This window comes from Geotrypetes seraphini, chromosome 1 (genome assembly GCF_902459505.1).
Source record: "Geotrypetes seraphini chromosome 1, aGeoSer1.1, whole genome shotgun sequence".
NCBI lineage: Eukaryota > Metazoa > Chordata > Amphibia > Gymnophiona > Dermophiidae > Geotrypetes > Geotrypetes seraphini.
Window position 1 is genome coordinate 325,075,857 of NC_047084.1, and position 12,306 is coordinate 325,088,162.

The following is a 12,306-nucleotide window of genomic DNA, read 5'->3' on the forward strand; positions in this document are numbered from 1 at the left end:
GTTAACCTAGAGCTAGTGAACTACCTAGACAAATTTAACATACTCAATGAACACCAATCAGGATTCAGAAAAGGTTTTAGCAGTCCTAGCCTCAATCCTTAATCACCTATACGGCTTATTCAGCAAAGGAACAAGTGCGCTGATTTTACAACTAGACTTCAGTAGTGCTTTTGATCTTGTTGATCAGGAAATAATGCTACACTGCCTGGATGAAATAGGACTTACGGGGAGAGTAAGAAACTGGATACAGGGTTTCTTAACAAAGAGATTATATCGTGTGGTTAGTGGTGGAACATACTCAAAACCCTGGAAAAACCCCTCGGGAGTACCACAGGGTTCACCACTGTCGCCGACACTATTTAACATCTACATATCATCCTTAGGACACTTATTACAAAAGCTAAACTTAATATACTATATATATGCAGACGACATTTCCATTTTAATCCCAGTGAACAGCATAACAAACGAAACCTCGGAATACATTTCTCATATTATGTCCGAAATATAACATTGGACAATCAACTACAAACTAAAACTAAACACAGAAAAAACAACAGTCTTCCTTGCAAGCCCAACGGACAAAATTACCAAAACAACGATACATATAAAAGATCAAGACTACCCGATTACTAAAACAATAAAAATATTGGGAGTCACCTTAGACACACATTTGACAATGATCGAACACACAAACATAGTGGTAAAAAAGTGTTTCCTGGCACTATGGAAGTTAAAGACTATCAAAAAATATTTTGACCCATTATCATTTAGACTACTAGTGCAATCGCTTGTGCTTTCTACACTGGACTATTGCAATATCGCTTATATGGGAATACCCAAAAAAACAGTGAGGAAACTTAGAATTGTTCAGAACATGGCAGTCCGGTTGATATTCGGATTGAAAAAAAGTGACCATATTAGCCCCTACTACAGACTGCTGCACTGGCTGCCAATGGAGGCACGAATAATATTCAAGTTCTCCTGCATCTGTTTCAAGCTGGTCTGGGGACTAGCTCCCACCTACCTGCTACCACACTTCGTACTTTACAGCCCTACAAGACAAACTAGAAACTGCAAACTATTTGCTTATCCAAGCATTACGGGCTGTAAATACAAAACCTTTCTGGATAGAACTTTTATGTACCAAGCAAACACACAACACTGGTTAGACGACTACATAAATGGAACTAAACTGACCTATAATGCTTTTAGAAAAGCCATAAAAACTGCCTTATTCGATAGATATATCACCTAAATAATAACTACTTCAATCTCTAAATCAATCTCTTTTCTTTCTAACATGTCCTCCCCTGCGTATACTTTTGAAATTCTGAATATTGTAATTCGCTACATCTTATGATTCTGTATACTGTAATTCAATGACTGTCCAGCTCTCTTTCAATGTAAACCGCCTAGAAGTCTCAAGATTGTTGGCGGTATAGAAAAATAAAGTTATTATTATTATTATTATTTTTCTCTACAACTTTGTGACATCTTTGTGTTCTTTCCTTCTTTCACAAATGTTGGATATCTTTTTTGGATTTTCTGTGATTAGTATCCCACTCTCTTTTTGGATATGTAAGGTAATTGAAGTCACCCATTATCACACTGTTGCCCAATTTGACAACTTTCCTAATTTCTGTAAACATTTTATCATCTTTCTGCTCTTTCTGTCCTTGTCTTCACACTTGAAATTTATTCATATGGATTTCATGCTGCTATCTATGTCATGCAGAAAGTTTATTTTGTTTGATGCAATTCCCTCTGTAATATTTAAGAACATAAGAATTGCCATACTGGGACAGACCGAAGTTCCATCAAATCCAGTATCCTGTTTCCAACAGTGGCCAACTCAGGTCCCAAGTACCTAGCTAGATCAAGTAGTAAAACAGATTTTATCCTGCTTATCCTAGGAATAAGCAGTGGATTTCCCCAAGCAATCTCAATAATGGCTTATGGACTTCTCTTTTAGAAAATTATCCAAACCTTTTTTAAACCATGCTAAGCTAACTGATTTCACCATATTCTCCGGCAATGAATTTCAGAGTTTAATTACATATTGTGTGAAGAAATATTTTCTCTGGTTTGCTTTAAATCTACTACTTAGTAGCTTCATCGCATGCCCCCTAGTCCTAGTATTTTTGGAAAAAGTAAACAAGTGATTCACATCTACCCTTTCCACTCAATATTTTACCGACCTCTATCATATCACCCCTGAGCCATCTCTTCTCCAAGCTGAAGAGCCCTAGCCACTTTAGCCTTTCTTCATAAGGAAGTCGTCCCATCCCTTTTATCATTTTCATCGTCCTTCTCTGTACCTTTTCTAATTCCACTATATATTTTTTTGAGATACGGTGACCAGAGTTGCACACAGTACTCGAAGTGTAGCTGTACCATAGAGCGATACAAGGGCATTATAACATTTTCGTCTTTGTTTTTAATTCCTTTCCTGATAATTCCTAACATTCTATTTGCTTTCTTAGTTGCTGCTGCTACACAGTAAGAAAATGATTAAAGTGATGGGACGACTTCCTTATGAAAAAAGGCTAAAGTGGCTAGGGCTCTTCAGCTTGGAGAAGAGACGGCTCAGGGGTAATATGATAGAGGTCTGTAAAATATTGAGTGGAAATGGTAGATGTGAAGAGATGTAAAGGACAAGGGTACAGATAAGATCTGATGAGTAGAGTGCTCAAGAGGAGTGTGGAGAGTGAGGAGAGATACTAAAGCGCTGTATAGCGAATACACTTGTAGGTCAGTAAGAGGAGTTTGAACTGTATGTGGAAACAGATAAAGAGCCAATGAAGTGACTTGAGGAGAGGGATAATGTGGGCAAAGTGACATTGATAGAATATGAGGTGTGCAACAGAGTTCTGAACAGATCGAAGGGGAAATAGACAGTTTAGTGGAAGGCCAGTGAGAAGCAGGTTGTAGTAGTCTAGGCGAGAGGTGATGAGAGTATGGATGAGGGTCTTGGCAATGTGATAAGAAAGGAAGGGTCTGATTTTAGTGATATTACAGAGGAAGACATGACAGGTTTTGACAATCTGTTGGATATGTGAAGAGAAAGAAACTGGAACTTACATACTGCATTTCTGTAGTTTTACAACCACACTCAAAGCGGTTTACATACAGATACTTCAAGAACTTTCCTTATCTGTCCTAGGGGGCTAACAATCTACTTAATGTTCCTGGGGCAGCAGAGGATTAAGTGACTTGCCCAGAGCCACAAGGAGCAGCATGGGGTTTGAACCCACAACCTCAGGGTGCTGAGGCTTAGCTCTAACCACTACACTACACTCTCCTTCAAGGAGAGAGATGAGTCAAAGGTTACCCAAAGGTTGCGAGCCGACAAGACAGGGAGGATGAGGGTGTTGTTCACAGAAATAGAGAAAAGGAGAAGAGGAAAGACAGGTTTAGGTGGAAAGATAAGGAGCTCAGTCTTGGACATGTTTAATTTTAGATGATGGTGAGTCATCCAGGTAGCGATATCAGACAAGCAGGTTGAAACCTGGGACTGATTGTCTGTCGAGATTTTAGAGTTTATCCAGGGCTGGTGTTTGTGGTGCCTTACAGAGTGTGGGAAAGAGGGAGCGAGGATTTTTAGGAGAGAGTGGTGTTATGGGAGACAAGCTCATTTACATTACTCAGACTTGTGTAGCATAATGGCAGCGAGGAGGAATGAAACAGCAGTGGAAAGAGTGCCTAAATGTACAGGAGATCAGCTGGGCTGAGTAGGCGGGGGAGGGAGATGGATTGTGAAGGTTATTGGATGATCGTTAGAAAGGGGAAGGATTGTCGCGGAGAAATTAGTGATAGAGCAGTTGGAGAAGAAGATAAGATCAAAGAAGTGGTCATTCTGGTGGGTAGGGGTGGTGGAGCATAGCAGAAGATCAAATGAGGATGTTAGGGCTAAAAGCCTAGAAGCATAAGAGTCAGAGGCATTGTTAGCATTAATTTTGAAATCACCAAGGATGAGAGAGAGAGATGGATGTTCAAGAAAGAGGGAAAGTCAGGAGTCGATGCCAGGAGGTTGATAAATGACACCTAGGCAGAGGGGAAGAGATACAAAAAGACAGATGGAGTGGACTTCAAAGGAAGAGAAGCAGTGAGACTGAGGTGGAATAGGTGGTTGAAATCTGCAAGAGGGTAAGAGCAGTAGCCCAAAGCCACCTCCATGACCAGCTGGGTGAGATGTATGGGAGAACACGTAGCCTCCATGACACAGGGCGGCAGACTAAGTAGAAAACGGAAAAACTCATCGCATCTATCCTCACCATGTTAGAACTGTGGACCTCAAAACTCAAATTAAAATTGAACTCTGAAAAAACCAAAATCTTCCTAGCGAGTCCCAACCACAAATTAACAAACACTTCCCTCAGACTGAATGGGCTAGATTACCCTATCTTACCCACCATAAAAATCCTTGGAGTCATTCTGGACCGCAACCTTCGATGACCATACCAGTGCCCAGGTGAAAAAATGTTTCTGTACCCTCTGGAAACTGCGCACCATCAAACGCTACTTCGACCACCAAGCCTTCCGTCTACTCGTTCAATCTCTGGTATTAAGCATATTAGACTACTGCAACATTATTTACCTGGGATCCTATAAAAATACCATCAAACGTCTTAGAACAGTCCAAAATGCGGCCGTCCGCCTCATCTATGATCTCAAAAAATACGACCATGTTAGCCCCTACTACACCAAACTCCATTGGCTTCCAGTAGAGGCAAGGATCATCTTTAAGTTCGCCTGCCTCTGTTTCAAAACTCTAACAGGATCTTCCCCAATCTACTTGTCCGAGCACCTTGAAATAGCAGGCCCCTCCCGCACACGAAACGCCCACCTATTCACCTTTCCCTCCCTAAAAGGCTGCCTCTACAAGAGATTCATTGATAGAACCCTAGCATTCCAAGCGGGCAAATGGAACAATTGCCTTACCGCCCTCATCTCCAACTCCCCGCCCTACCACCTGTTCAGGAAGTCACTAAAAACCTACCTCTTCGACAAATTCCGCTAACGCTGCCTTCCCTCCTTCCCTGCACCCTCCTGACTTCGACATCCCTCCATTCCCTCTGACTACGCCCCCCTCCCAAGCCACTATGGCCTCTCTCAATCTCTGTTTTATCTAACTGCCCTGCCTTTTCGTGGCCTCACATTCAACATCACTGTAAATGTACCACCGCTATAACATGTAACATCGCTGTATACGTACAGTCTCTTCTTTAGTATATGCCTTTTTAATACTGCTATTTATGTAACACCTCTGTAAATGTAACAACACTGTAATATGTATCATCGCTGTAAATGTACAGTCTCTTCTATTGTTAACCGCATTGAACTTCCATGGTATTGCGGTATACAAGAATAAAGTTATTATTATTATTATTATTATTATTATAGAGTCATCTGGGTAGATTCAGGTCTCAGTCAGTGCAAGCAGATGGAAAGATTGAGAGAAGAAAATGTCATGGATGTAGGCAAGCTTATTGGAGACAGAGCAGGCATTCCACAGGGCACATGAGAAGGGCAGGGAAGAGGGGAGAAGGAAGGGGACAGAAATAAGATTGGTGACATTGCAGTGTGATCCACATGAACAGGATGGGTGTTGGTTGGGAGGACCAGGGTTGAGGTTGATATCCCCAGCAGAGAGCAAAAGAAGAAGCAAGAAGATACAACTGAGAGAGTTAAGACAATTAATATATTAAATAGCTTTCTATACCGTATATCTATATTATCAAATAAATGCTAGAGATTGAATGATGATATCATTTGTAAGAGGGGTTGATATCGGTAATATCGATCTAATTATTTTTCATACTGAGAACCAAAAATTATGAAGAGAAGGGCATACATAAAGCATATATAGTAATTCACCTGAGAATTATAGTGTCAACATAGATTGCTGTCACACAATCTAGCACAATATAATTTGCTTTATGATTTAAGAAATACACAGATTGAGTCAAGCTAGTAAATGTGGTAGGGTGAATATCATTAAAGAACAATAACCATTCTTCATCTGTGTCCTGCCATTGTGTATCAGATGACCAAGTGAATTTAGTATAGTTTTTATGATTGTACGTTCTGGCTCTTAATACTTTGTCCCTTTGGTATGCCTAATCTACACTGTGTTTCCAGCTCTGAACTTTTAGAGCATATAGACAAAAGTTGAAATTTGCCATAAGGCAATGATGAAGTTGTATCCAATGAAAGAATTCTAAGCCAGATAACTGGAATTTGTTCAGGGGTTGAGAGAAAGTTAATAAAATATTATTTTCACAGATTTGGCCCAAATTCCATATTCGTATTGCCCCAAATGAACCAAGCAGTGATTTGCTTATTAATTAAAATTTTTGAGCTAGACCATAGAGGAGCCTTTAATGATAGTCATCAATTATTTTTGAGAACTGAGCCACTTGCAGGAAGTTATCGTGGAACCACTTATTGCTTCAATATTTAGCAGGTGCTAAGTGCTCTCTTATTAACTTTGTTCATCTAATCTAATCTTCAGTTTATATACCGGGTCATCTCCCGAAGGAGCTCGATTCGGTTCACAATTGATTAAAATTAGAAAGACATAATAGTAGGCCTAAAAGAGAGAGTGCTGTTGGTGTATCATTTCCAGAAACAGCATTAATACTCTTCTGCCGATGGTGAGATCCAAGATGGCCGCTGCATCTCTGCTGCAGTGAGGACGCCGTCGAGATTTACCTGCAATTATGCCGAAAAGACAGGGCAGGAACGTCGGAGGAGCCTCCTGGCGACCCTTAACCCCAGCGGTTACTATAGATGACTTTCTCCGACGCCTACAGCGGGAGCAGGAAGAGTCGGGTGCCAGCTCGCTAGGGACGCCGCCGGAGAGTAGCACGGTGGTGAGATCCCCTGGGCTCGATGTCACCCTTAGCCCTGACGTCAGGACGCCGCCCCTTCAACTGACACCGCAAGCAGCCAGCTCTCCACGGGACCAGAATGCACCCGAGGAGGTAGCTTCTTTGTTTCCAGAGGCTAGTATGGAGGGCTCGCTGAACAGAACAACGCAGAGTGACATGCTCTCTCTGCAAGGACCTGCGACCGGGACAACAGAGGTTGGGGGAATACAAGACTTCACTGAGGTAAAGCTAACTTCAGAACAGTCAGACACTACACCATTACAACTTTTTTCTCCTACAAAACCTCCTAAAGTTACACTTGAAGCATTATGGGACTTGGTAGTGAATTTGGGGAATTCTTTAAATCCTCAAATAAAAAGTTTGGACAAGGAATTAAAAGAACAAAAAGAAGAAATAAAAGTGTTAAAACAGGATTTATCTCAATTAAAAACAGAGACACAAAATACAAGTAAGGAGTTAATATCTTTAAAACAAAATCAAGATTTGCTGGTTAAAGATAATATAATACTCAGGAGAAAGTTGGAAGCTCAGGAGAATAATGGCCGAGCTAACAATTTGAGATTTATAAATTTTCCAAAGATCTTGTCAACTTCTCCTAGAGAAATGGTGAAAAGGTATTTTATGGAAATATTGGAAATTCCTGAAAACTCTTTACCTCCTCTTACAAGAGTGTACTATCTTCCTGCCAAGCCTCAATCCAAAGAAGAAGAAAAAATTGAGGAATCCCGGGACAGACCATTGGACATTTCCGCAATTTTGGAACAATCGGATAGAGCATTGGCTGTTCCAGCCACTCTCTTGTTGTCTGTGGCCTTGGCTCCAGACAAGGATTGGATATTAAAACTTTTCTTTAAAAATAGGTCCAAAGACTTCCTGGGACATCATATTCAGATTTTTCCTGATGTCTCTAGAGAGACTCAAAAGAGAAGAAAAGAATTTCTACTTCTAAAACCTGGAGTGACTCAAATAGGGGGTATTTTCTTTTTGAGGTATCCATGTAAATGTGTAGTTAGATATTTATCTTTGAAGTATATTTTTACAGAGCCGTCTCATCTGATTAGTTTTCTCTCAGCGAAACGTCTTGAGAAAGGAATAACAGCGCCCATGGAAGGTTAGCTCCCCGCACTGTAGTAAGATATGGATTTCCTCTTAACTTGTTTGATTTATATTTGTTCTACTCTTTAAATCTTGGATCCAATACATGGAGGACTAATGTGTGATCAATTTATTTATCTATTTTTATTTTCAAATTGAATTATATATTATGGTATATCTTAATTTTGGAAATTTAGTTTATTATGTTGCTTGATCTCACTTTACTGTACAAGATGTATATGCTTGGTAATATTATAAAATTCTATAAATAAATAATTTAAAAAAATAAAATACTCTGCTGCCTGTCAACTAGTTAGGGTAACAGTTTTATGGTTCTTTTCTTTTCCTGAGAGCAAACATTTCCACTCAGATACCCTGAGAATGTACATCATACTAATCTTTTATTAGCAGCAGTTAGGAATCCCAGTAAATACTCAAGTCCAGTTAATTACTCATAAATCAGAAATCGGGAGTCAGAATTCAGGTGGCAAATCTGTTTTGCAGGTAAACAAAGCAGGTAAGTCAGCTAGAGTTGTGAAAGCTATGCTCTTGGGGAATTTTGGAGTATCCTTTTAAGTATAGACACATTTTCAGTCAGGAATCATCACTTTTCATTAATGAGATTAACTAGAATTGTATTTATTATATTGACACCTGTTATTAGTATCTTTTTCCTCTTGCTTAACCAGAGATTTCAACCCACAAGATCAATCACACCAGCTCCTGGTGCATATAATGAACCACGTATGGCTTTTGAGCCGCAAAAGTCCTCTCCCAAAGGAAAAAGGAAACCATTTGGGCAGACTGCTGTTCGATTCATTCCATTACCCAAAGAATCAAAATCCCCAGGTTTGCATGCTACTGTTTTTTTTATTTATATTATTCACTATCAGCCAGGTTAACATTTATTTTTCTGGTGTACAGAAAAACTACACTACAGTTTGGAAATGAATGCCTAGGCTTGTGCGTTTTTTTAAAATGAAGAATGTTTTGCATTTTAGCAGATTCATAGCAAAACCTTTACTCTTACCCCCCTCTACAAAACTGCGCAAGAGGTTTTTAGCGCCGGCTGGCACGCTGAATGCTCTGCACTACTGTGATGCTCATAGGAACTCTATGATCATCGGAGCAGCGCAGAGCATTCAGCGTGCTGGGTGGCGCTAAAAACCTCTTGTGCGGTTTTGTAAAAAGGGGGTTAATTTGTACACATATTTGCATGTAATTTAAATTTACTTTTTTTATAGGCACTATAGTCCTGATTCTATAAAGTTTGCCTAAAGTTAGGCACTGGTATAGGCACCAATTCTATACAACTTAGGTGCTCATTATAATATCATGCTTAGCATCTAACATTTAGACAACCCCAATTTATGCCACGGTTTTCTATGCCTAAGGTTAGGCGCCAATATCAGAGCCTAATGGAACCTGATTCACAAAAAGGTGCCTAACTCGAAAACACGCCCATGATCCATCCCTAACCATGCCCACTTGTAGTGTTGTCGCTTTGGGCTAGGCACCTCCCTTTTTATAGAATCAAGTTTTCCGAGAGGTGCCTAACTTTCAATTAAGTCCAATTAAAGCTGATTGTGAGGTGTTGAATGCCAATATAGGCACTGATTAAGCCTATTGCTCAATTAAATTAGGTGCCGATATCGGCATTTAACTTTAGGCATTTCACAGCTTTACTAGTAGCAAGAGACTATCTCAAGAGGTCACAGCTACAATTTTTAAGCTGCTACAGATAGAAGTAAATGGGCTTTTCTCCTGCCCTGCTTAGCCCCCAGACCACCAATGACATTAAAGTAAAGCCTGAGGGGAGGAGTCTACTATGCTATCATGGCAGCGGTAGAGTCCAGGAAGAGGGATCAGGATTGGGTGGTGGAAGGAGAGCTTCTATTGTTGCAGCATTGGTGGGAGGCTAGGAGGGACAAGAGAACTTGGACTGCTATAGGTTGCTACCCAGTAATTTTGCAGAATGGAGGGAGATTCAGGGTCTATATATCCTTATTAACTATATTATTGGGGGTTATGCATTATAGTAATTTTTATTCGTTTTGGATTCCATATGGTGTAGCAGCCAATATATCTTAGAATATTGATTGTTTATTGAAATATAAATTAATGGGTTGATAGTCAAAGTGATTTAAGTGGCAGGAGAGGTTGAATATCAGCACTGACCAGCCATTTGAGAATCAGGCCACATGAAGGATGGAGTTGGGGGACAAGTAGGCTTGCTTTTCTGAAGTAGGTTGTGAAAACTGTAAGGCTCTGTATAGCTAATTTGCATGCAGTTTTAGACTTTTTAATTTGTAATTTTTCAATTGTATTTTGTATTTATTATCTTTTCATTACTTTTTATTCTTTCATTTTGTTAGGGCTGAATTTTAATTAACATTTTAATCACAATTAATCATATGTTATTAATTTATTTTCCTGCTGTTGCTCCTTGTGATTCTGGGCAATGAAAGGTTAAGTGAGTTGCTCAGAGTTATAATAAGCTGCATTGGGGAAAAAACTAAATAAATAGCATACCTTTAAACATGCAATTCATTGTGATTAAAATTTTAACTGAAAAGCAGCTCTAAAAAAGAGCAGTCCTAGCTTTGCCCGATTAGCTGTGCAGGTTCCAGCGCTTGAGATTAGCTGGAACCCACAAAACTGTGGGTCTAGGACGATTCATCGCGGCCAGTGCAGTGTGGCCATTTCAGTGCTGAATCATCCCACAAAAACATTCCGTGATGAAGGCCATTTCTTTTTCTCAGTGCTTGCAAAAACCAGAACTGGTGTCCCAGATTCAGCAGTTAGGTGGTGATGCTCCTCCATACCCCTCCAACAATTTTTTCCCTCCCCCTTTCAGTGATCTAACCAGGGATGCACTCAATGGGATTTCCACATTCTCCTCTTCAAATTCAAGTCTGTACAGTGAGTTCATGGAAAAATAGGGCCTCCTGTTGCAGGAATCTCAGGCTTACTGCAAACACCCCCCCCCCCCAAAAAAAAATTTCTTCCCTCCTCCTTTCCTCCCTGTCCATAATCCAGCATGTCTCTCTCAAGCACTCCCACTTCCCCAGCAGGATATCTACTGTAAAGTCTGGCCCGTAACATCCTCATTTTCCAAGTTAGTGGAGTTCCCATTGATGCCCACCCCAGCCCATCTTATGCCAAATCACCATATATGGGACACAGACCGTGGAAGTCTGTCCAATATCAGCCTTAGTTCTTTAATTTACATCCTTCGATTTTTAATTAGAGATCCTCTATTTTTATCTCACACTTTTTTAAAATTCCATCACCGTTTTCCTTTCTACCACTTCCCTCGAGAGGGCATTCTAGGCATCTACCACCCTCTCCTTAAAGAAGAATTTCCTAACATTACTCCTAAGTTTTCCTCCCTGTTGGCACCAATTGGTTTATTAAACAAGATGCATGTGCAAATTGGCTGTGTGCATCAATTTCCGTGCATAACTCATGGCACCATATAAAGAATTTGGGGATATGTACATAAATGTGTGCCCCCTCCTCATCCCTAGTCCCAAGATTCAACCCCCCCCCCCCTCTTCTCACTGCAGGTAAAGTAACTCATATAGGGTGGACCATTTTCTAAAAGACCACTTTCATGGGTAAAACACTGCGCTAAATAAATGACATAGAAAAATAATTTCATTACAGTTAACATTTTGTGGTCTGGACTACAGTAATAGAATAACTTTATTTACTTTTCATATAGGTCCAGGATCATATAATGTCTTGAAGTATAGTGTTGGAGAAGAAAGTTTGAAGAAAGCTGAACAGGGGAGTAAACGCAAAGGAGCATTTGGATCTTCAGCTGTTCGAGATTTTCTGTATTCTAAGGGAGAACAAGTCGGGACACCTGGGCCAAGTCATTATCAAGTAAGATGAACCAGAAAACACATAGTACAAATTGGGCACCATTTCATAGGCCTTCCATTTTTAAAATGTAAATAGCTGAATTACTGGTGGGCATGAGGATTGTTTGGAGATCTGCATGCTTGGTGAGTCTCCTGTATCACATAGAATTTAGAGAGTGCTAATTGAATCTAGCTGTCATGGTACTTGCGGGCACCAATGATAAACAGTGTAGGAAGGTGCAGGAAAGACGTCCTAAAAAGAAAGTTCAGTTTTTTAGAGAGGTAATAAAAATCCATAATTGCAGGTACCTATTCTGAGAAATATTCTCAGTTCTACAAGTAACACTTTTGAAGCAGGCTGACGTCCAGAATCGTCATGCATAGAAGAGGTGATGGCGCACAGAAAGAAGGCTTTAGATTTGTGAGGAATTTGGAAACATTCTGGG

The 12,306-nt window shown here is 40.1% G+C and overlaps 1 protein-coding gene across 3 annotated transcripts in view; it reads left to right on the forward strand.

Annotated features, from left to right (window-relative positions):
• Positions 1-12,306, forward strand: part of STPG2 (sperm tail PG-rich repeat containing 2) — a 538,570-nt gene that overhangs the window by 156,664 nt on the left and 369,600 nt on the right. For all 3 annotated transcript variants that reach the window (XR_004540512.1, XM_033957447.1, XM_033957456.1), the window contains exons 8-9: positions 8,681-8,840; positions 11,719-11,882. Coding sequence is in view for 2 of the 3 variants with exons in the window: in XM_033957447.1 (XP_033813338.1) it covers positions 8,681-8,840; positions 11,719-11,882 (324 nt within the window). In the remaining variant the exon portion in view is untranslated. The remainder of the gene's footprint in view (positions 1-8,680; positions 8,841-11,718; positions 11,883-12,306) is intronic.